The 23418-nt window shown below is 39.2% G+C and overlaps 1 protein-coding gene across 5 annotated transcripts in view; it reads right to left on the reverse strand.

Moving 5' to 3' along the window:
- The window catches only part of Utrn (utrophin), a 429847-nt gene that overhangs the window by 161904 nt on the left and 244525 nt on the right, over window positions 1-23418 (reverse strand). The window contains exons 1-2 of one of the 5 annotated variants that reach the window (XM_028779237.1): window positions 7469-7473; window positions 5893-5895 (exon numbers count right to left, since the gene is read on the reverse strand). The exons of the other annotated variants lie outside the window; for them this stretch is intronic. Of the exons in view, the coding sequence (XP_028635070.1) occupies window positions 5893-5895; window positions 7469-7471 (6 nt within the window). The 5' untranslated portion in view covers window positions 7472-7473. Of the gene's footprint in view, window positions 1-5892; window positions 5896-7468; window positions 7474-23418 lie in introns of those variants that run through there. 5 annotated transcript variants of the gene reach the window in all.

Raw genomic sequence — 23418 nt, forward strand, 5'->3', positions numbered from 1 at the left:
AAGAAGAAGAAGAAGAAGAAGAAGAAGAAGAAGAAGAAAGAGGAGAGCAGAAACAGAGTTAAAACAGAAGTGCATCCGTGAAGTTTGCTTTCTGCATACCTTTTCAAATTTTGTCAACAATTCTCGTAAGCCGAAGTTCAGACCAATCATCGTCCGGGAGGGAGCCCTTGAAGCCTACATCTTCCTGGCAAACTTCCTTCAGACAACAGCGTCCAACTTCTAAAACCCGTCTCTTCTCCAGCTATACTTTCAATTCCTTCGTAAAATGCTTTACAATCCTTGCCCTTGAGCGGTGGTCCATGAGCATCAGCGGCTTGCGCTGGGACATTTTAGCCACCCCACCTTGGGTCCGTTTTCTCACGGACTTCGGAGCTCGGCAGGCAGAGACCTGCTTCTGTGTTTTCTTGTAGCTGTGTTCCTCAAGGCTGGCATGGTCTCCTTTTTGCCCTGGGAAGCCCAGGATCTCTTTCTGCTCGCCTCCCTAACGACCTGCAGGCCACCACTGTTCTCTCCAGAGCCCAGGCTTAGAGTTTGGTCTCAATTACACACAGCAGAAAGGAAAAGAGGAAAAAGCTATAGCCTGGAAACTTGCTAGAGAGAAGGGAGGGAAGAAAAGCCCAGCATTAACAACTTCCTCCATTCAGACTGCCTTCAAAAAGAAAAAAGGAAAAGAAACAGGAAAAAAAAAAAGTAGGAGTAAAGAGCCAGTTTTAAAACACCAGGACTTATGTACCGTTCCAGTAAGCATGAGTGTGCGCCTAGCTGAAAAAGCCAGAAAGAACCCGAGACAGGAGACCACCGGTCTCCATTCTCCCAGACAGCAGCAGCGCAGTTGCTATGGTGACCACCAAGCTAGTTTCACTTGACTTCCGCACTTCAGCGCAGCCTAAGGTATGCTGTCGGTGCCGCGGAGTTAAACTTTTAAAAGTTGCTTTGCTCCAGCCCGGAGGAAAAGATCTTGCAACACATCCTCAGGAAGGGTGTGCAGAGCCCAGAGGGAGCCTGCAGCAGCTCCAGTGACTCCCAGACCTGATCTGACAGCACCCAGGCGACAGGCAATCGACTCTCTCCTCAGCCCCTGTTTATTATTTTAATCAGCATCCTCCCTCTTCACCACCCCTCACTCAGCATGACTGAAGCTTCCTCCTACTTCCTGGAGGCCTCCCCGCCCCAGACTTCAGTACAGTATCCTTTACATTGTCTCAGTCCTGAATAGACCCAGGATCCATAGTCCCCTTGGGAGCCCACCCATGAAAAGAAAAGGAGTGGGTGCACCGTACAATGTAAGCCACGAAAGGAAACAGGCTTGATTAATTCCATTATTTGTGCAAAGAAAATAAAACGGGCTGCAAAGGCAAAACGATGAGGGAAATACTTCTTAAAGTTCTTTGATCTTATTAAAAAGTCACCCGGTCTGTTTTCATAGGGAGAATTTAATACGGACACAAAACGAGAGAAAATATTCCAATTTTGACAACCAGTGACACCAAACTTTATTTTCCACTTTGGTGGCACTCAGAGTAACACGGTTTCAGGTGGGATAACTTTGGAGGGGAAAGTTCAAAACAAACTACACCTTTGTACTGATCAGTCACCCTACCATTTAACATTTGTTTGTTTGTTTGTTTGTTTGTTTTGGTTTTTGCTTTTTGGGGTTTTTTGTTGGTTGGTTGAGTTTTTGGGTTTTTTTGGGGGGTGGCTGTTTTTGGCTTTTTTTTTTTGGCTTTAAATAGCTATTTAGCATAGAGGTCCATAGGAAGCATCTTTCTCTAGCCACAGGGAGGATTTTAACATAAACAGTTAGTGTTTTAATGGGGACATACCATGAATGGAGTGATGTTAATGCAACTGAGTTAACTTTTTTGCATAACAGCAAAGATGGAAGAACACGCTGAAATCAGAGCATCATTTCCAAAATGATTATTTGAGTATCAAAATTGTTAGCAACCATTTAAACCTACTAGGAAAGACCTTCACATAGAAGGGTAGGAATCCACCAGGAGTCCATCACTGATCCGAGAGCCTTTTCTCTTTCCACCTCATTCCCAACTTACTTTCACAGCAGTATTTCAATAGCATGTGTTTTACATATGTCCATTTATACAAATTTTAAAAGCTTTTAAAATATTTTCATTGCTTATTTATAGAAATCTCTATGTTCCCCTGGGCAAAAAATGGCCATATGCGATTTCCAATGCACTAGATTCAGATGGATAAATAGATACTCTTGATTTCAAAAACTCAACTTTCTCCAACCATTATTCAGAAAATATAGAGGAAAAGCAATCTGCAATGTGGCTGAAAACAGAACGGACAAGATTGGAGCACCACATTTCAGAAATCCAGGGGACTCCTCAGTTACTGCTTCAGTCAAGGAATCCAGACTGCCAGGGCTCAGGCCACATGCTGGGATCTTTAAACAGCAGCAAATAAACTTTTTACATAAATTCAAGGCAAAAGGAACCACCAACACTGCCATCACCACTACCACCCCCCAAAAATAAATAAATAAAGGACAGGGAGAAAAAGAACAATCTCTCTCAGCTGGGCAAACTTCCAGCTACCACCCAGAGTGCTACAGGACTGGTGAGCTGACATGTGCAAACAGGCCGCTCCCCGCACACATATCTTAAGAGTGAACTGTAAAGCCTCTACCAAGCAACAGACAATAGGACAGCAGAAGCAGACTCTTACATTTAAAAGGTTTTTGCACCAAGCCAAGGAGCACAATGTTATTAGAAGTGCCTGAGATATCCTGTATTCTTCCACAAGAATAAGGGTCAAGACATATTACAGCATCCTTTTTTAGGGCAGATCTCCTTCAGAGAAGACACATTTATGAGTGTGGTAAATGTACATATTCTGCACATGATAAGGAAAAAGTAGGAGGTCCCATCAGCTTTGCAGTAGAACATCCCAAAGCTGCTGCTCTTGGATGAATGCCCATTCTCAGAATTGCCACCCTCCACCAGCAAAGAAGAGAGGGCACTGATATAGAACTCTCTTAACCATTGTCAATACTGTCAAAGGGGGCAGGGGGCTAAACCTAGTTATGATGGCAAAGTAGACAAAGGTGACGTGCACAAACCAGGGGATCTATATTCAAAATAGACCACTCAAAAGAGAAGGCATCTTTAAATTCTTGTTTTAATGATTTTTTTGTTTGTTTGTTTTTTGTTTTTCGAGACAGGGTTTCTCTGTGTAGCCCTGGCTGTCCTGGAACTCACTCTGTAGACCAGGCTAGCCTCAAACTCAGAAATCCGCCTGCCTCTGCCTCCCAAGTGCTGGGATTAAAGGCGTGCACCACCACTGCCCGGCATGATTTTTATTTTTAATTATGCATGTATGTATGGGTATGTGCATGAGAGTGCGGGTGTGTACAATGGCTACAAGAAAAGCACTGGATCTGCTGGGCTGGAATTAGAAGAGGCTGTGAGCCACCTGACCTGGATGGGACCTGAACTCCAAGGCCTCGGAGAACTATATGAACACTCAAAGGCCAGGCCATCTCTCTGGTCCCAATCTTTCATTCTTCAATCTAAGTACATACTGTGATCACACTAAATCTGTACTGTTATGTTTCTTATTCATTTATTCGGTTCTAGACAATCAAATCTACGGACTCATCTAAGCTAGGGAAGTGCTCAACCATTCAGCTACCTCTCCAGCCTGTAAATTATAAGTTTGGAAATGAGACATTAAAAAATAAGACTTCTGAAATCTAAACGTAGTGAATTGCCTCCTATGTATTGGTAATGACATTTCCTCAGTTTAAATTCAGTTCATGAAATACCAACTTTGTGATATATACCCCCCTTTTTTATACAGCAAGCTTTACTTGATACATTATCTTCTGTAAATCCTATAAGTCTTAGAGAAGCCTCCAGTGAAATTAAAAAGCCACCAGAGAGACAACAAATTGGATGGTGGCATTTGAAGTAGTTGACATTTTCTCGATTTAAACTAGTGTGCAAATAAATGGCTCACTGATCCTCAGGAACAGGAAACGCACGCAATGCTGCCAGTCTTGAGCGATCAGCCTGAGCAACCCAGCAATCTTTAGCTAAGTAAGTCATGTTTCAAATACAAGCACACAGTTACATGAGAATGTAAAAAAAAAAAAAAAAAAAAGCTCCAGAACCATGGAGAAACACAGGAAAATCCAACCAATAAAATCCAAATTATAATTAAAACCACATTCCAATGTCAAAATGAAAAGCCCTGTATGGCTTCCCTATGAACTTCCAAAGGCCAGGTTGACTGAGTATCATTCCACATTTAAAAACTGTGTTGCGTACAACTTACTAAAAGAAAGATAACTTACTTGTAATTTTATAAAAGCAACAAGAGATGATCTAGGGTTAACATAAAGAGAAGCTTTTTGGGAGGAAACAAAACTGGTATTTTCTCCTAGAGTGTATCTTAAACTTTCCTTCCCTCTAAATACCAAGTTCACAGTTTTAAAACTGTAAACATAACGTGTATTTTCTTCATAAAACCTAACAGATTTCTCCTGATAGTGGCCAATAGGAAAAACACCAAGCAAAGAAAGACATTTTAGAAGCCTGTAAAGCAAAGCATATGGGAGTCAGTAGGTGACCTCAGATAAATGGTGGCTGCTGGCTCACTTGTTACCGAAATGAACAGCTTCAGGCATGGGCACAAACACTTTGCCTGCTCTAAGCCCATTCTGACTTAAGGAAAGACTCTGTTTATTTCTTGTGAAGCAAATAACCTCATTTCTCCTCTTCATAATCTGCTAACTTGGAGGTCAGAACTAAAATAAAATAAAATAGCTCCAAGCCTCTAATCATGAGGAGAGATTTCTGCTCATTGTCTTCTACCACAGTGGTTCCATTAGGAGACGCTACCCCAATCCATTACAGCGTTCCAGTTCACATGGGCCAGCAGTGCAGTCTGTCAGCTGCAAGCTATTTAAGGTAATATACAGCCCCAAAGGGCAGAAAGTTCAACCAAGAGATGGAGGCCTGAGCCCCCTGATGAAAGGGGTGAAACCTCCTTTCATCCCAGGAAGTCCAGGCATAAAATTGTACACAAAGTCTTATTTTATAATGTTCACCTTTAATAAATGCCATATCTATTTTGATAATGATAAGGGTAGGTGTTGGGAAATAAAAATAAAATACCATTCATAAGAAAAAAAATTTACTACTTTAGATATTTCCATAGTACATGGCCAGAAGGTTTTAACAGTGATGTTAAAAAGCACAAAGAGTTTTTTCTTCCTTGGGAGAGTTGGGGGTGGGAAAAGGGTTCTAGGGCAGGCAAGCTGACTGATCCACTTCTGAATTAGCCAGCCAGGTGCAGAGGTCAGCCCTCTGTTTAAGGATTCAGAGAACACTTTAGTAGGTGACTCAAAAAAATAATACTGAGACAAGTTAATGTCCCCAAAATATATCCTTCTCAAAAATGATCCAGCATCAGAAAAGAGTAAAATGCTATTAACAGCCAAGTTTTAGTGTTATATATGTTCTTCTGACAGGAAGAGCGTAAGGCAGATGTGGCCATGTTGTGACATGGAGCTTTTAGAAGAAAGTTCTTGCCTTAATAAAGTTTTGCCAATTTTGTGGGAATGCCTAGGTTAAAGAAATCAAAGTCAAAATGTAAAACAAAAATCTTAACCTGTAGCAAAGAAAATGTCGGGATTATACATAAAAATTTTCTCTCACCAACAAACCCAGGTACTTGTCCTGCAGGGGCCTCATTGCTCCTGCACTCTGAATATGTACTTCAGGAACTGAACACATGGTGAACAGAGGAAAAGGTCAAACTAACCCCCAGGAGATCTGCTTCTAATACTGAGCTGAGGACTCTCTAGGCCCCAGAGCAGACAGAACCATAGCTGGCTTCAACTCTTAGCTATGTTCCAACCAGCTTTGCGCTTAACTAAGATCTCTGTAAAGATACAAGTCTACTGCAAATTCCTAACCATGACTATCCTTCATTCAGAGCACCCAAATCCAGTCTGTACACTTTCCACAGGAAGCACACATATGGCGCCCCTAAAGACAAAGACAATAATTTTCTTTGTTTATCTCTCTCTACCCCACCCACCCTCTGATTGACATGTTGTGTCTTTACCTGACTTCTTTCTACATGCACTCCGGGCGTTGATTCTTTGTTTCTTCTCCACATGCTTCTACCAAACATAGTCAGTCAACCCAGACCATGCATGACACGGCTTATTAGAAAATTGTGGGCTGATTAGAAAGTGAAGAATTCCTATGTCTGGTAGAACTAGGCTAAACCATCCCATTTCCTGAAGATTACTAGAATCTGCCCAGTCTGGGGAAAAGAGGATAATTTTAAATGCTTATGACCTTTGACACAGAAATTCAAGCCACAGGAATTCACAAACATGTGTTTAAGAATGCCCAATAAGCTCCATTTGAACAGAAAGCAGGTAAAGAAGTGATGGCAAAGTCACATAGTAAGAAGCTGAGGCGCTATGGAAAAGTAGATAGGGCTGGCAAATAAATAAATAAATAGACAAATAAATAGTGCACATATAGAAATAAGCCATATGTATATCTTCAAAAGGGAGGGGGATGATAAAGCTTTATGTAGGAATAATCTATGGTAAATCTGTAACACTCTATAAGGTAGTAATCATGGGTATCACTTGGAGGAAGATATAGAGATGAATATGGATAGATGAGATTTATTTTAAATCTCTTTGACTTAAATTGAATTTTTTTAACCTTATCATGCAATACTCTTTTCACACAAAATGAAGTCCACTAGAAAATTTCCAAGTACAACGTGTTTCTCTTCTCAGGTAGCTCTCCATCCACAAATGACGGCATCATTTTATTTGACAGTTAATAACACGGCACACAATCACTTTTTTTGTCCCTGAAAGTCTCAGAAGTTTTGAAGTGCCAGATGGTCCACCATTCTAACAAATCAGCCCTCAATAAAAATGGGCCTCAGCAAAACAGGCTTTGCAAATGGCAAACTTTTCTAAAGGCCACGAGGACAAAGCCCTTTTGTTCTGAAAAGTTACTCTGTAACCAGCAACCCTGCTTATTTAAATAATAACTGTGTCTAAATAGGCAACTATATCATTCTAGTTCCTCTCTCTTCAAAGTGATCTGTATTTCTATTGTCATTGGATACATGATACTCTGTGCTATACATTGTATGTGTATGGGGGTTGGGGGGGTGTTACGCCCCATGGAAGCATCACTTCAACTCTCCAGTGAGGCTCAGTAGTCCCACCTTGTTTGCAGAGAAGGAAGAGACAACGTTTGCCACCAGGACCACCACCACCACCCCTGCAAGATAGGTTACCTGAAAACAGCAGTCTCAGTTATGATCAAAGTTATCCGAGCAAAAAGGAAACTATCATGAACCCTGCTTATCTTGTGAGGACCTTTGATGTGCTAAGATTACTATTAAAAACCCAAAAGTCCTAAAAGAAAGGTCCTATGACATAGTCAGCAACCATCTGCTGTCCTACTGGAAATACAGAGGGTCATACGCTTGTCATTTCTGCCTCTGCATATGAAACTGCCAGAACAAGGAGTTTTGAAAGCACAAGTCACATCAAGAATTTGACTGAGATGATGTTTGAACTTTATAATTAGACTATGGGGTCAAATAAGCAACCCTTTAGAAGTAACACACTGAATCTAGTAGTTATCCCACTTAAGATTAAAAAAAAACAACAAAATTCCGGAGGGTCCTAGAATGTTACTACTGCGCAAAATCCTTTAAGACTATTACTTTAGGGTACCTTTATAAGTAACAAAAGATTCATATAATGAATTTGAGATGTCATTGTTTGATGTATACTGTAACTTCTAGCAAAGTTGGTGCATCCCTATTGATCACTAGAGTTATCTGAATGACCTGGTGAGATACAAACCCCAAGGATGCACTCATTGATCCAGTCTACTATCAATAGTGAATATCATAGTAGACTAATCAATAGTCTACCATGAATAGTGAGTCACTCAGTAGACCCACTGTTCATGATTAAGGATGCTACAAGATCTATATAATTCCGACAAGCATGGAACTAACTTGAACACTTAAGCATACTCTAAAGGTGACTGTGAGATGCTGTGAGAAATATTAATTTATTTGACAACAGGTATGTCATCCTCTCCAAGCCTATCCTCCCAAAACCACCAGCTCTTCCTCTAGCCATGGTGTCTACTCCCTTGCTTGGCTAAGAATGAACACCACATATCTCCACACACAGGACAACAGGTTAGATGGTAAGACCATTAATGTGAAGGGCAGTGGTTCTCAATCTCATGTGGTTACCCCCAACCATAAAATTGTTGTCATTGCTACTTCAGAACTGTAATTTTGCAATTATTATGAGTAGTGATGTAAATATCTATGGTTTCCCAGGGTCGTAGGCAACTCCTACGAAAGAAATTCGACCCACAGGTTGAGAACCACTGGCTTAGAAGATAACTTTCTTATTACAAATCACAGGGGCACAGTCTTCTATTAGGAGAGTTGGAAAAGTGACCAGAAAACTTACTAATTTTCAGATCCTAGAACTAAAGTCATATTCGAACTATATTCCTCATTTATATTGTTTCAGCCCAGCTCTAAGATACAGTATCTCTCATGAGATCAATGAGAAAGTATAATATTCAGCTATTTCATCTCAGATACTCATCTGGTTTATAAGCCTGGAGCTTTTGCCTGAGTCTTGATTTTTGTTTGTTGAGTGTCCCTGTGCCACTTAAGCAAATACTTTTATCATGAAAGCTGTTCTCTGGGACCATATAACTTCTGACTAATGCAACAAAAAAGTCATTTAAAGTAGAACAGATATAGTTACAGGATAACCAAGATGTTCCTACAATCCCATGCAACACAAGGAGTGGCTACAGTGAAGGTTTTGGGGACCAGGGTTCTCTTAAGTTTTCATACATTTTAAAGATATTATTAGAAGCCCTTATTTTGAGAAGCCCAGTATGTGATATTTTTACAATCTCTGCACATTTTTATCATAGTGTTTACAACTTGGTAGGAGTGACTATTATTAGCAACAAATTGTTAAAAATAAACACATATTACATAAAAGTTTATTACTGATTACAAACTATTAAAATGCAATATTAAGTAATAAAATATTTATCACACCAATGAAGCAATTCCTAATATAGCACCACAGTATTTCTCTGTTGATGTTTTTCCCGTGGAGATTCTAACAGTCTCTCATGCACAGGAAACACAAGCAAGGGACTGGCTACTACAGGAGCAGGAGTTACTAAATCAATGCCATACACACTGTCTCTACATTATCCAAAAATAAATTCTAATACCTTAAAACAAATCGAAATGGCCAAGAAGTACACCTCCATTCAAACAAGTATCAAAATATCTTTAAATTGTAAAGATGTAATTATATAAGTGTGTGTGTGTGTGTGTGTGTGTGTGTGTGTTGTGCACATGAATGCATGTGCACTGGGGGTCAGGAGTGCAGAGTCCCCATAGAGCTGGATCTACAGACAGTTGTGAGGCACTAGGCATGGGTGCTGGGATGTGAACTTGGGTCTTCTGCATGAGTCATCTCTGTACATCTCAGTATATTAACATCTGCGCCATCTCTTCAGCCCCTATCCTAAGGTCTCACAACATCATTTGCTCCAGATCTCCCACACATCCCAACAGGATCGCTTTAGCTTTACACCATCATTCCTGTTGCGGTTTCTAGACTCAAATTATTATCCATGCCTGACCGTCATGATAAACTAAGCTGAATTCTCCTTAAAATCTACTTCAATGAAAAAGTATTTCCCGCCATCCTCTAGTTTCTTGGGTATAAAACTAGTACGTGACTGATGAATTTCGAATGTAAATGAAGCGTGACATTCTTAACACACACAAAATAAAATTCATTGGCAAACTATGTTTAGTCCTTGAACAACAAAATAGCAATTAAAAACAGAAAGATAAGAAAAATCGAGAGGAGTCGGGAGGAAGGAGAGGATGCAGGCAGAGGAGGAAGAGGACAAGGAACGTAAAGTTGATCTTTACTGACAGCATTAAAATTCAACCCCAGTTTTTATTATTATGCTAGCTCCACAACTAGACAGTTCTTCATATCCAAACCTAACACTATTGAAACAGGACACTGTGCTGTCCCGTAGGTCTTGCTGCTTGTTTGTGAAAACACCCTATATCATTGACATTCCCACAGTAAGAACTATATATAGCCACTAATCTCTCAAAAGACAGCTGCTGCAGATGGAGGCATTCAGCTTTTGCTTAATTTAAACTTAAAATGTTAGGTATACAGATACATGCAGCTAGTGGATCTGAAATTAGGAAATGCAGCTTGGGCTGAGGATACAGCTTAGTGATAGAGCCCTTCTCTAGTATGTACAACGGATGCCCAGCACTCTGCAAAAGGAGAAAGGGGGCAGAACTGGCACCTACTGTTTGGGATTCTGTAAAGCCAGACACTGTTTGCCCACAATGCTCTTAATAGTACAGTCTTCATAACTGTCCTGAATATATATATATATCATATATCATATATCTTATATATAATATATTATATATTATATATTATATTTTATATATTATATATTATATATCATATATTATATTGTGTATTGTATATTATATATTATGTTATATGTTATATATTATATGTTATATATTATATGTTATATATACATATTGTATGTGTGTGTGTGTATTCTAATTTTGCTCCATTGGTGGGATTCTCTTCTATTACATCACACCTTCCCAATGCTTTCTATCCATTCAAAGTTTATCCAATTGAGACTTCAAATTCAAGCCCCATCCTCTGCACAAAGCCTTGCCCTCTGACTTTTCTCTCAGCAGTTGTTCACTGGAGTCTGTCTTCTCCACTGTGGTAGCATCCCATATAGGTTTACATGGCACCTATCTGTTGCCAGATTAATCTATCTATTTGCTTTAACCTTCTCTCTAAACCCAAGCTTAGGCAAGTTCCTTGAGAGAAGAAAAAAAAGTTATATTAACATGTCCTTCTAGTGAGCTGGGGAATGCTAAACAGACAACAAAGTGATACTTTTCTTCCAGGAGAAAAGCAATTAGAATATTAAAATCACACACACACACACACACATACTTCTATAATTGAAGAGGAAGTCATGGTTTTGGTTGACTCAAGCATTTAAGAGATTACAAATTACTCAACTAAATCAAGTCTCAAATAAAAATACTATAGGTTGGCTTTACATTTTCAAGAGAGATCTCAGGTTTTCTATGGATGTTCCAATCTTACTCCCCAATTCCACCCAAGAAAGAGAGATTCTCATCCTGCTATGAACGGAGAAACCTAATCGGACTGCAGTTTTTTAAAGTCATATTTCAAACTTTAAAAGGAAGTAGTGGCCCTTCGTGAACTGAGGTAGAAGATTTGTCACTTGGCTGACAGTTGAGTAAATACTGCAAAGTTAAAATTTAACATTCAGAGAAAAAGAGTTTATCGCAAATCCATACGTGTTTCCCGCTGGGGTCTCTCCATCCTGTCTCTAGTCAATTTTTTAACCAGATGAAGACTGACCCTAATTGAAAAATAATGAGTGGGTTGGTACATTTTCCCTGACATGAATGGAAGGTTCAGAAAGGGCTGGAGGTGAGGAACTGTGCAAATGAAGTGGAGAAGGGGAACAAAAATGAGTTGATACCAAAATGAGTTGATGGCAAATCTCAAGGCAACACTGTGAATATGACCTTAGAGAAGATAAAAACTGTCTCTGTTCTAATCATTCACCTATGAAGTGAATATTAAATAATACTCCAAACCATAGAGAGCTGTGCTGAGACACAGTGCTGAAAGAGCAGAGGAAAACAGTAGACCAGTGTGAGCTACACAGTAAGTGCTAATTGCCACAAACAAACAGTATGGTTTATGGAAATTCAATGGCTGCAATATACAGCATCTCTTCTCTGGGGAACTACTCCATAGCCCAGTTATGGTTTTGTAGGATCTTACGTTCTGAGCTACGGAAGTATATGAAAAACAACTCACTCCAAGATCTCATAAAGAACAAACAGATTCTCAAGTCAAGATAAAGGCTACTATAAGTTCCACAGGGTTTGATAATCCAATTAAATATATTAATGTACTTAAAACCTACTTAAATTGGGCATGGTGGCCCAGAACACTGTGGGTGGGCTTACACCATCTAGAAAGGTAGCTGAGAAAGCCTGAGGAAGCAAGCCAGCAAGTAGCTTTCCTTCCTTGGTCCCTGCTTCAATTCCTAATTTCAGATGGCTGCCCTGAAGTTCCCTCCTACCTTGGCCCCCTAGGACAGGACCAGGGAAGTGTAAAGTGACCTACCCACAACTTACATCTCAAGCACAAAGTTTCTGCTGGTCAAGTTGATATCTTCTTACAACAGAGATACAAACTAGATCAGCCATCTTTTGTGCTTCTTCAACATTGGCCCAGTTGGGTAATTCACAGACTGTTTTATGACTCATTACATGGGGGTATACATGTAAATATTCACCATTTACATATGAATATTAGGAACAGGTGTGTGTATGTTTTTCAAATGTTGACAATTGTTTAATGTGGCTCTCAGCACACTAAGGGAATTGTCTACTTAAGAGTAATCTTCTGGGGAACTCTTTGTCATGTACAAGATCTTTTGTCAAATTAAAAGTCACCCTCTGGGACATGGTTTGAATCTTTATGAGTGAGAAGTTTTCTTTATTTAGGAAAACATAATACTTCTGGAGTCTTATGATGACAGAAGATAAAGGAACATTGTGATAATTAAGAGAAGAGAATCAAGGGAGAGCATGAAGCTTGCATCTGGTTAGTATGGTGTTTTTTGGAACAGCCTCCTTTTTAAAAAAAAATCCCTTAAAAATACAAAAAGAAAAGAAAGAAAGAGAGAGAGAGAGAGAGAGAGAGAGAGAGAGAGAAGGAAAAACTGTAATTCCCCTAAATTGCTTCTCTGTTCAAATAGCAGAAAGCCAAAGGAACCCAGTAACATCTCAGTGAGCTGAGACACAAACAGAAGAAAATTAACCAACAAAGGATTTTAAATATTTTAAACTAAACCTTCTGGGACCTAGGCACAAGAGAGACAGGTTCATTCCACTTGTATCACTTGTGTGAGTTCCCAAGCTAGAAGAGGGATGGTAGAGCACTGCCCATACCCAGACAGCTCTCGGAGAACATGCTGCCCATGACTCTGCTCCCCAGCTCCTCAGCATCCTGAGACCACTGCCACACAGTGGACTATGGGGATGGAGACCCAAGCCCAGAAAGGCTGAACAAAGGCTGAAAAGGTGAGAAGAAAAGAGGTTCCAGCTACTCCTGCAGGGAACAGGGAAACATGGTACTCACCATGATCTCCTTCATCTGGGGAGGAAGTACATGTCTGACAAAGTTGGGTAGAAGGTAAAATAGGACAGAAGACTGAAGGCCTCATTACCTTGTATCTAATGAGGAAAACCAGACTCTGTTCAGTGACCCATGCTAGGGATAAATCAGGGATTTACAAGTTCAGAAAATGAGAAAAAAAAAGCACCCCCAGAGTGTGTGCTAAATAACATTCTCAATACAGATGTGTTGATTTTATGTGATGGGCCACTGAATACCATTTTGACACTAATTTCTTAAAAGAGTTGGTTTTCTCTCTACTCCCGCCTCTAACAGCCAATGCCACTGTCTGCCATTGCCAGGAGCAAGCCAAATTCCTCACCAACATGGCTTTTTCCTCCCTTGCTTTGTTTGTTTGTTTGTTTGTTTGTTCGTTTGTTTGTTTGAAGGAGGTGTTGCTGGCTGGGTTGAACCCTGGCCATCTATACTGGACCAGCTAATCAGTAACCCTTATAAACAGCATTTGATAATGTGGATCATATTTCCACTATTGATCTAAATGTTTCTATTTTTCTCTATCCTTTTCTAGGAAAGCCCAAGAAGAACAAAGAAATAAGGATCTGTGAGAAGGCTTGGTGGGCAAAGGTGCTTGACACAAATGCCTGAATTCAATATCTGGAACACACATATTGGCAGAATGAAAGATCCCATGAAATTTATACTCTGACTTCTACATGCATACTGTGGTATACATACCAACCCACCCCCACACAGACACACATGCAAGATGATGATGATGGTGATGATGATAATGATAAAGATGATGGAGGTGATGATGATGATGATGAGAACGGTCAGGATGGTGACGGTCATGATGATGATAGCAACAACAACAAATAATTTTAAAATCAAAGAAACGGACTTTGAAACCAATACATACAAAAACATGATTAAAACAAAGTGATTTATAACTAAGTACAATACAAAGTCTAGGACTTTATTTTTTAAAGATGTGATTCCATTTTGGTGAATATGTAAAAACATGGATTGTAGTTAGGACGGACAAAAATAATTTTATAGCAGCTTCAAAAATTAAAATTCCTCGGGAACAGGAATGCAGTTTAATCACTGGCATGGACATATTCCCAGAGCTTTAGAAAATTCTGTCAACTGGATTTAAATTCATTATCACTATTTAATGAGGTAGGGATAAAGTCAACTTCTCTGGTGAGCTAAGAATTATGAAATAATACAGTTGTTTAGAAAAAGTGAAAACTGCAAAAACACACTGCCAGGATAATTATATGAATTAGGTGTCTAAGAACAAATAATCAAAACTAAAAATAAATTACATTTCATAGTTATCATGATCTCAGATTCTTTGGGTTATGATCAGATGATGGATAGTTTGTAAAACTGAGTAATGCCACATTATTTCTCATTTATTCATTTAATCATGTATTTATTTGCATCTCAAATGTTGCCACTCTCCTGGTTTTCCCCCTTCTTCAACTCTGAGAGGGCAGCCCCCTTATATACCCGCCCCCGGACCCTGGTGCATCAAGTTTCTGCAGGACTAGGTGCATCCTCTCCCACTGAGGCCAGACAAGGCAGCCTTCTGCTTCTTGTATGTCTGGGACCTTGGACCATCTTGTGTATGCTCAGTGTATGGGAGCACCCAGGGGTCCAGGTTAGTTGACACTGTTGGGATTGCTATCCCTTTGAGGACCTTCCATCCTCACTCTAACAATTTTACATCCAATGTTTGTCTGTGGGCCTCTGTCTCAGTCAGCTGCTGGGTAGAACCTCTCAGAGGCTTGCTGTGCTAGGCTCCTGTCTCTGCTGGCTGTCCCAGGGAGACCTGCTTCTTAATTCTTCATCAGTGAAAGGAGACCATGCACATCAGACACTTTGTTTTGCTGTTCCAAAACACCAATTTAGATTAGTTTTGAACCCACATGTGACACTATTTTGCATCATTGATCACATGACAGTCACAATAGCTATTGGAACTAGTTGAAGGGAGCTTCCAATATGAACTTTAGAATTGATTCCCAAAAGGCATGAAATGATGAGAATTGGTAAGTTTTACAAGCATTTAGTTTTCTATATGGTTACACCAGACTTTGCTGTTAGCACACATAGGAAGGGTTGACCCAGTGTAGAGACATGCCTTTACGCTGCACATTTATGTTGCTGCTCCTTTGACACATCTGACAAAATATTATGGTATCCCTTCCAGGATGATAAAAAATTAACCAACTAAACTACAAGTACACCCAGTTACAAATGACATAGCCTCAATTATACATCCAAAACACAATTTTTAAGATTGTGTGGACGAATGTAATAGCACCCAGACTTAAACTAATTCGGCAAGATTGATACAAAATTTTAATGATTAAATTATTTACAGGAAAAATGGAAAGCAACACATTTCCATCAGAATGATCCAATTAGATCTACTCTCAGTGGAGAAAGAGATACTCATACACATTCAGTGATAAGCATTATTGTGTGTTTTCATCTCCTGTATTTGTAGTCTCCTTAAAAATATGTTCTTATTTCTCCAACCTGCAATCCTTCCCCTTTCTTTATGGTAGCAAAACTGGAACTTCATGTTTCAAGCCCTTTCACTGTCTTCCACTAATGCTAAATGGGCAGCATTCACAGGTCTGGGACTAGATTCACCATGTCCTTTGGAAACCGAACCGGCTAATTACCCAAGATTCGGTCATTGTAACTGTTGATGCTTTTGATGTTTCTTTAGAAATGGATTCACTATGGAACCAGGCTGGCTTCAAACTTGCCATCCTCCTGTCTCACCCTCTCGAGAAATGCCAGGATTTCAAACAAGAGTCACCACACTGCTATACGAACTTCCTTTTAGGTGTTTTGATTTGTTTTGCTATGAATGAAGCAGTTTTCCAGGACAATCTGCTATAATTTTTCCTGAACAATCCCATCAGGTAGCATGAAAGGGAAAATGAAACAGGGTTCTGGGGTCGTTAAGACTCCATAGAAAAGTGTAAAGGCTGTCTGAATACTCAAGGGGGGGGGGTGGGTGGGAAGTAATTCAATTAGGATTCAAAACCCAAAAAATGCAGATTAAAATAAAGTATTTTAGAGCATTGACATGGCACGGCCATAGGGATGATCACTGAACCCTGTAAAAGATAATATACTGTAACAAAATCTAACATTTTCTCCCTCAAGGTAAAGAAAGACCACACTTTATTCTGAAGAAGACAAGTATTGATTAGCAGGAGACAAAACTCCCTGTGATATTGTGGCAGTTTTTCTCTTTTTCCTAATTAATAGAATATAAAAACTGGAAGTTCAGGAGGTTTTGTTGAGAGAAGAGTGGAGTCGAGAGCAGACTAGATAGACATCCAGTCAGTCTCTTAGTCGACTCTGCTACTACCATATCGAGTTGGGAAGGAGCCATATGTGTGCTGCTGAAACTTCCTCAAAAATACACCCACTTGGCCTTGACAATAAGGGGTAGATGAACAAAAGACTGAGCACACACCAAAGAGGACCATGGAGATGATTTCAGGTTAGCCCACAGTTGAAAGGAAATTGTTGTAAAGAAGACCTAAACATTAACCAAGACAACTCTGGCCTGGCTACAATGAGCATATCTCTGTGAATCCATGTAACATGTTAACTTCATGCCTGTAAGATTTCCTAGACCACAGTCCTGGGTGCTCATATTAGCAATATAAAGTTTAAAGAAAACTATCCAGAATAAGAAAGAAGCCACCTGCCCAGCATCACAGTGCCTGAGATGATGTGCCTGGAACATGTTGGATTTGGAGCCAGCCTGGGTGGGGCACAGAGTATCAGTCCCATGGATGCTAAATCCTTGATCTACAGTTGAACTACATGCCCATCCCTGCCAGAGCTTTGTGACAAAGTCAAATTAGATAACAAATACAGAGACAGTAACAAAGAATATCACCATGTGCCCCTAGCACACATACTTGGGTTTTGTTTCTAAAAAGGAACATTGTATCTACAATCTCCTCTGAGATGTCATTAGCTTCAAATAAGTCCCAGTCAGAGACAAACAGGCTTTGCCTATCATGGTACATTAAATTAGAGTTAAATATAGTTGCCGATTTTATATTCATGTAAACACCTGCACTGCCTCAGTCGAGACTGCTCAGCAATAAGATGTCTATAAACCTAAAAGCATAACATCACCCAATCACAAATTAATTTCCTTATTCATGGAGATATTATTCAGCTCATCAGTGTTTTTTTTCCCCTAATAGCTGACTATTGAATTTACTGAATGTGTATGACAAACACAGACTCTGAAAGTCGCTTGCTATCACTTAATATATAAGCATGAATCTATAATTACTCTAGAGTTTGGAAATAATTGCAATGAGGTCATTGGTTATAACAAGTTGGCGTCCTGACTGTTAATTTGCACGTAAGTACTAGTTTTATCATTTTATTGACTGAAACATCCCCAGTCTCAACTCCCCAAATTCTTATTTTCACTTAAATAATTAACATGAGATAGTTATTCTTTGTGTAATAATTTCTGGCTTTTTTAATTAAAAGCAGAAAAACAAAGATTGGTGATAAAAACTATCCAGCTGCAGTTAACTGAAAATAACAAGTACATTTTGGATTTTAAAACAACAAAGATCACATTTGAGAGCAGAATTTTCAAAATATTTTGATCTATTATATAAATATTAGGATCATGTTGGCAGACTTTCATACAACCCTCTAATAATAACAGTTGTTAAAATACATATTTATATAGCCATTTTCAGAAGACCAGCCTTTGAACAAATAAATAAAACTGACTATATGACTCCTACCTAGAATCTGTGTATTATAGGAGTAGCTTATAGGATACGAAAACCAAATATATGTCTTTCCAGCAATTCTCCAAAAGCTATTTTAATATTCCTACCATAGAAATGGAGATATTTTAATTGTAATGACTATTAGAAAGTTTACATATTCTTCGTTTTTATTTTCATTTTTATGTATATGGGTGTTTTCCCTGTATGTGTGTTTGTGTACCATATGTGAGCCTAGTGCCCACTGAGGGCAGAAAACAGCATCCAATTCTCTGAGACTGGAGTTATAGAGTTGTGAGTTACCAGGTAGTTCTGCGAATTGAACCCATGTCTCTGGAAGAGCAGCAGTCAGTGCTCTTAATCACTGAGTCATCTCTCCTATGCTACATATTTACACGAACACTTCCAAGCTATAGTTAAAATTACAAAGGCTGGGACACTCTTTAGTATCATATTAAGGGACACCCTTGACACATCATAGGTGGCCTGGAATATAGCAGTGTTCTAATTAATTTTTTATAATAATCCAATCCTTCCCACAATATTTTGAAGAAATACTTTCCAGTTTCTATATTAACACCAATATGATAGGCAATTGAGTCTGAGTCTCTGTACACCAAATGAAAAACTGTCTTCTTACTATTAGGGTAGGAAACACATCTTTTCTGTGATGTATTTTAGCTTCTTCTAGTACAGGACAAACATTTCCAAAAGGTAACCCTTCTGCTATTTGAAATTATTGATAGCTCAGATTCTCTTTTTCTCTATTTAAATACTTTGCTCATAAGCCATTTTTTCAGTCTCCCCTTTCTGAGTGTGTGGTGTCAGCACACACATGTTCTGTATGGGTGTTTGTGTGTAGATAGAAGTGCATGTGTTAACACTTATATATGTAGAAGCCAGAGATCAATCTTGGGTGTTGCTCCTGGAAGCCACCCACCTTGTCTTTTGAGTCAGAGACCTGGGATTCAATGACAAAGCTGAGAGGTCTGGCCAGCAGCAGCTCCAAGGACCCACTTACTTGTCTTTGACCTTAATGTGCTAAGATTACAAGGCTGCTCCACGACACCTGGCTTTTCATAATCCAGATTACCTATCGCCCAAGTCACATTTTCCAAATCCTAATGCTCCCAGGCTGCCTGCATTGTCTTAGGTACATGGTGGAGCTTCTCTTGCTCTTTTAGCAAGCCATGCACATAGTAATCTCTATTCTCGTGTCCAACACGTTCTTCAGAATTGCCTGCAGACATCTTTTCCACACAGTTTGCTTTGATTTCTTTAAAGCTCAGTTAATGCTTGTAAGTTCTACATTGAATGTCTGATGGCAGTGTTGGCAGAGGGCCCTAGTGCTGCACTTACCACTATGTTTGGATACCTTGAGAATTCAAGAATACTTAAGAAGAGGAGGGGAAGAGAAGGAGGAGGAAAAAGAGGAGGAGGAGGAGGAGGAGGAGGAGGAGGAGGAGGAAGAAGAGGAGGAGGAGGAGAAGAAGAAGGAGGAGGAGAAAGAGGAGAAGGAGAAAGAGGAAGAGGAGGAGGAGGAGAAGAAGAGGAAGAGGAAGAAACAGCAGCATTTAGAACTGGAACTAAGTTTCAATTGGTTGTGGGAAATGGTGAAAACTGTGTTCAGTGATATCTTCTTGGGTTAATTAAGCAAGATTAACTAAACAAGGGAATGTAGTGAGAGGCACACTTTGGGGTTTTACAGGTCTGACAGATGGAATTACCAACTCCTACACTGAGGAAGCAGTCAGACATTAATGACTTAAAGCAGAGAGATAAAGAAACAACTCATCACTGATTAGATACATAGGCCAGGGAAAGTAGAAAGTGACGAGACATTTCAGGACAGACTTCTGGAAAGCTAGTTAGGTCTTGAGCAAGGGGAAGAAAGAAGACAGTGAGAAAAGGAAAGAAATGGCCAAGTATCCCAATTAAATTCTAAGCACGTGACCAGCCCAGAGAGGAGGAGAACTGAGGGGAAGATTCCTGTGTAACATGGTAAAGAGGAGTGAAATGAAGATCAGCAAGAGGAAGCTAGTAGATTTCGGAAAGATCGTCAAATGGCAAGGCTATGCTTGAGGCAGACGCTGGACCACAATGTACTGTGACCAATGCAAAAGTGCAAAGTCAAGGTAATAGGAAAAGAAGTTGTTTGAGCAGATTGACTGTCAAAGACGACAGACATGAATATTACAAACACTGTGCCCTCATGGATTCAGAAGACCCTAAACATACCTGGATTACTAAGGGTTGTAGAATTTAAGAACGAGCTACTCAAAAGCAACATGACAGCCAGTTCACTTGGCTGCTTTCTAGAAGGACCACCATCAAACAGCAACAACGTAATACATTCCATTCCCTCATTAAAGAGAATTTCAAGTTAAGTACAATGTAACATCCAAAATCAACTTCAAACACAATGGTAGCCAGAGCACCATTGAGTAAACCTTGATGAACTAAAATCAATCGGGAGCTAACTTTCGAATCAGATGTATGCTAAAGCCAAACCCTCTGAACTGAAATGCAGAATGTGCTCCACACACACTGGCAAGACAGGCCTAATCAAAGTGATTTCTCTCATTAGTAAGCAAATGCCAAGTGATTTCCCACCTGGGAATTCACTTGTAAAGAAAGCATCTAGGGTCTACAGATAAACAATTCCTAGAGTAATAAAATTGATATTTACCACATTCAAAGCACAGCACTGAAGTCCAAAAGAAGGGGGGGAGGAGGGGACATGTTTTCTATTTCAATATCACGGCCTGCAAATTCATAAGTGCTTATCCTTTTTGTTTGTTTCTTTGTTTGTTTGTTTGTTTTCGAGACAGGGTTTCTCTGTATAGTTCTGGCTGTCCTGGAACTCACTCTGTAGGCTGGCCTCGAACTCAGAAATCTGTCTCATAAGTGCTTATCCTAAGGATGTAAAAGAAGCACTAAGTACAGTTTCTGTGACATAAAAATATCTAAAATGTTGCAACTAGAAAATCATCCTTTTCTAATAACACTTTCTAAAAAATACCTTTTGCAATTTTGTAAACTACATTCATCCTTTGGAGTCTTTCAGTCTTAAATATCCGTTAAAGGGCTAATTTCTTAAGTACTGCTCTGCTATGTGATGACCCAGATGCTAAAATTATACAAGCACAGAACACTGTCCACTGCATCAGGTCAAGCACCCCTCTTCTATCTACCTAGTCAATCCTCCTATTCACCAAAATTGTTTAAATAAAGTTCACAAAAAGAAAACAAACTTTCAAGTATTTTTTTAAAAGAAGTAGTTAAGAAAAGGGAAGAAAATTTTAAGAAAGTCAAGGCTTCAGCCGGCCACTACAATGAGCTCAGGGCTCCTAGAAATTTTAAGTGGGTCCAGAGGTCCCTGGCTGCCAAAGCAAACAGAAAAAGCAGAAATTAGTTAAATCGTTATTTAATGGCAATTACAAGTAGAGGGAAAAGGCAAAATACTATAAGCATATGTAATGTATGGAACAACACCATGAATAACACGTATAACACATATGTGGCTATAAATACATCTAATGTATTAGCACATTCTGGGAAGCATATAGGAACTAGTAGTTGCTCAGGGATGCAGTGCCTAGAATGTAAAGTCTCATCTGGCAAGAGACATCTCCTATTACAGCATTCCTGAGCTATGACAGTCATGTTTTTCTTTCAGGAAACTTTCATTATTGTAAAATGTAAAAGTCTAACAAAATGCATGATTTATAATTCTATACTTTAGAAATGTTATTAAAAAAAATGGAGGAATTTCCTATAGGTTATTATTTAAAGCGGGCCAACCCAAAGCACAGCCAGTCCTCAGTACCCATGGCTTCTATATTAGTGGGTATAACTAACCAGAGATGAGAAACAATTAGAAAACCACATAAAACCAAAAATAACCCCTAACCGAATCATTCCATAAACAATGCAATATAGAAAACAACATCACCTCTGCACCAAAGAGCTATATTAGATTGTGAACATGAAAATATAATAAACATAAAGAAGTGGGATTTTTAATGACTCTGCCAGAAAAGAGCTACCATGCAAAATCCAGTCAATCTTCTCTAAGCTTAAAGATAGGCCACAGAAGAACCCAGGCATGATGTTTCATAACATCGGAAAGAAAAAAAGAGACAGAGATCTAGAGAGAAGCTATTGAAAAGAGTAGCAAATAAGAGATATTTTTGGACTTAGTAATTCTAGTCTAGACAAAATACTTAGGAGAAATGAAAAGTGCACCTATACAAAAAAATGTACAAATGTTTACAGCAAGATTATTAATAACGGCCAAATAAGTGGAAATGACCCGAACAACCATCAGTCAATAAAGACAAATAAAATGGTATCTATATATAAAATGAAATATTATCTATCAAGAAAGGAAATACCAACTGAAAGTACAAAATGGGCAAACCTTGTAAGTATAATGTTAAATGAAAAATACAGTCAAAAAAGGCCATATACCATGTGATCCTAATTCATTCAAGACACCAGAATGGTAAAATGATAGAAAGAGAAGGCAGATCTTCACATTATTGAGCCTGGGGGAGTATGTCAATCAACTGGCAATGGTTTCAGGTGTCTCTAGAGGTGAAGATTGGGTTCTAGAGTAGACTGTGGTGATAGTAAACAACTGTGAGTGGACAGACATCCTATGATCTTTGAGGAGCAAGGCCAAGTCATATCTATGCCATCCTTCCAGGTTACCAAATTCCCAAAGTGGTTTGAGTCCTTCACTTAGGATGACGCAATGCCTGCATATGCTTGCCTGTGCTTATCCTTCCCAAAACTCAGTTAAGTCATCTGTAGATTGCTCATAATCTGAACGCAATGTAAATGCTATGTAAAAAGCAGACACATTGTACTGTTTACAGAATGATGCAATTAGGGTTATTTTTGTTGTTGTTCTTGTTGGTTGGCTGATTGGCTTTGTTTTGTGTTTAGTTTTCTAATTGTTTCTCATCTCTGGTTAATTATATCCACTGATACAGAAGCTGTGGATATGCATGGCAACCTGTGCTTTGTAATGACACAATCTATATGAGTAACCTATATGAAATATATTTTTAAAAAAATAAAAGCGAAACTGTTTCTGTGATTCGGGACTCTAAACCATTCTAGCTAGGTGTCTGTAGGAGATTAGCATAGTGACTGTCACCTGTACTCAGCATTCAGGGAGGCTGATGCAAAATTTGCAGCCAGCTAGGCTACATAATGAGTAAGATACTAGAAAAGGAAGGAGAGAAGAAGGGA

The sequence above is a fragment of the Grammomys surdaster genome, unplaced genomic scaffold (assembly GCF_004785775.1).
Source record: "Grammomys surdaster isolate TR1022 unplaced genomic scaffold, NIH_TR_1.0 348, whole genome shotgun sequence".
Taxonomy (NCBI): Eukaryota; Metazoa; Chordata; class Mammalia; order Rodentia; family Muridae; genus Grammomys; species Grammomys surdaster.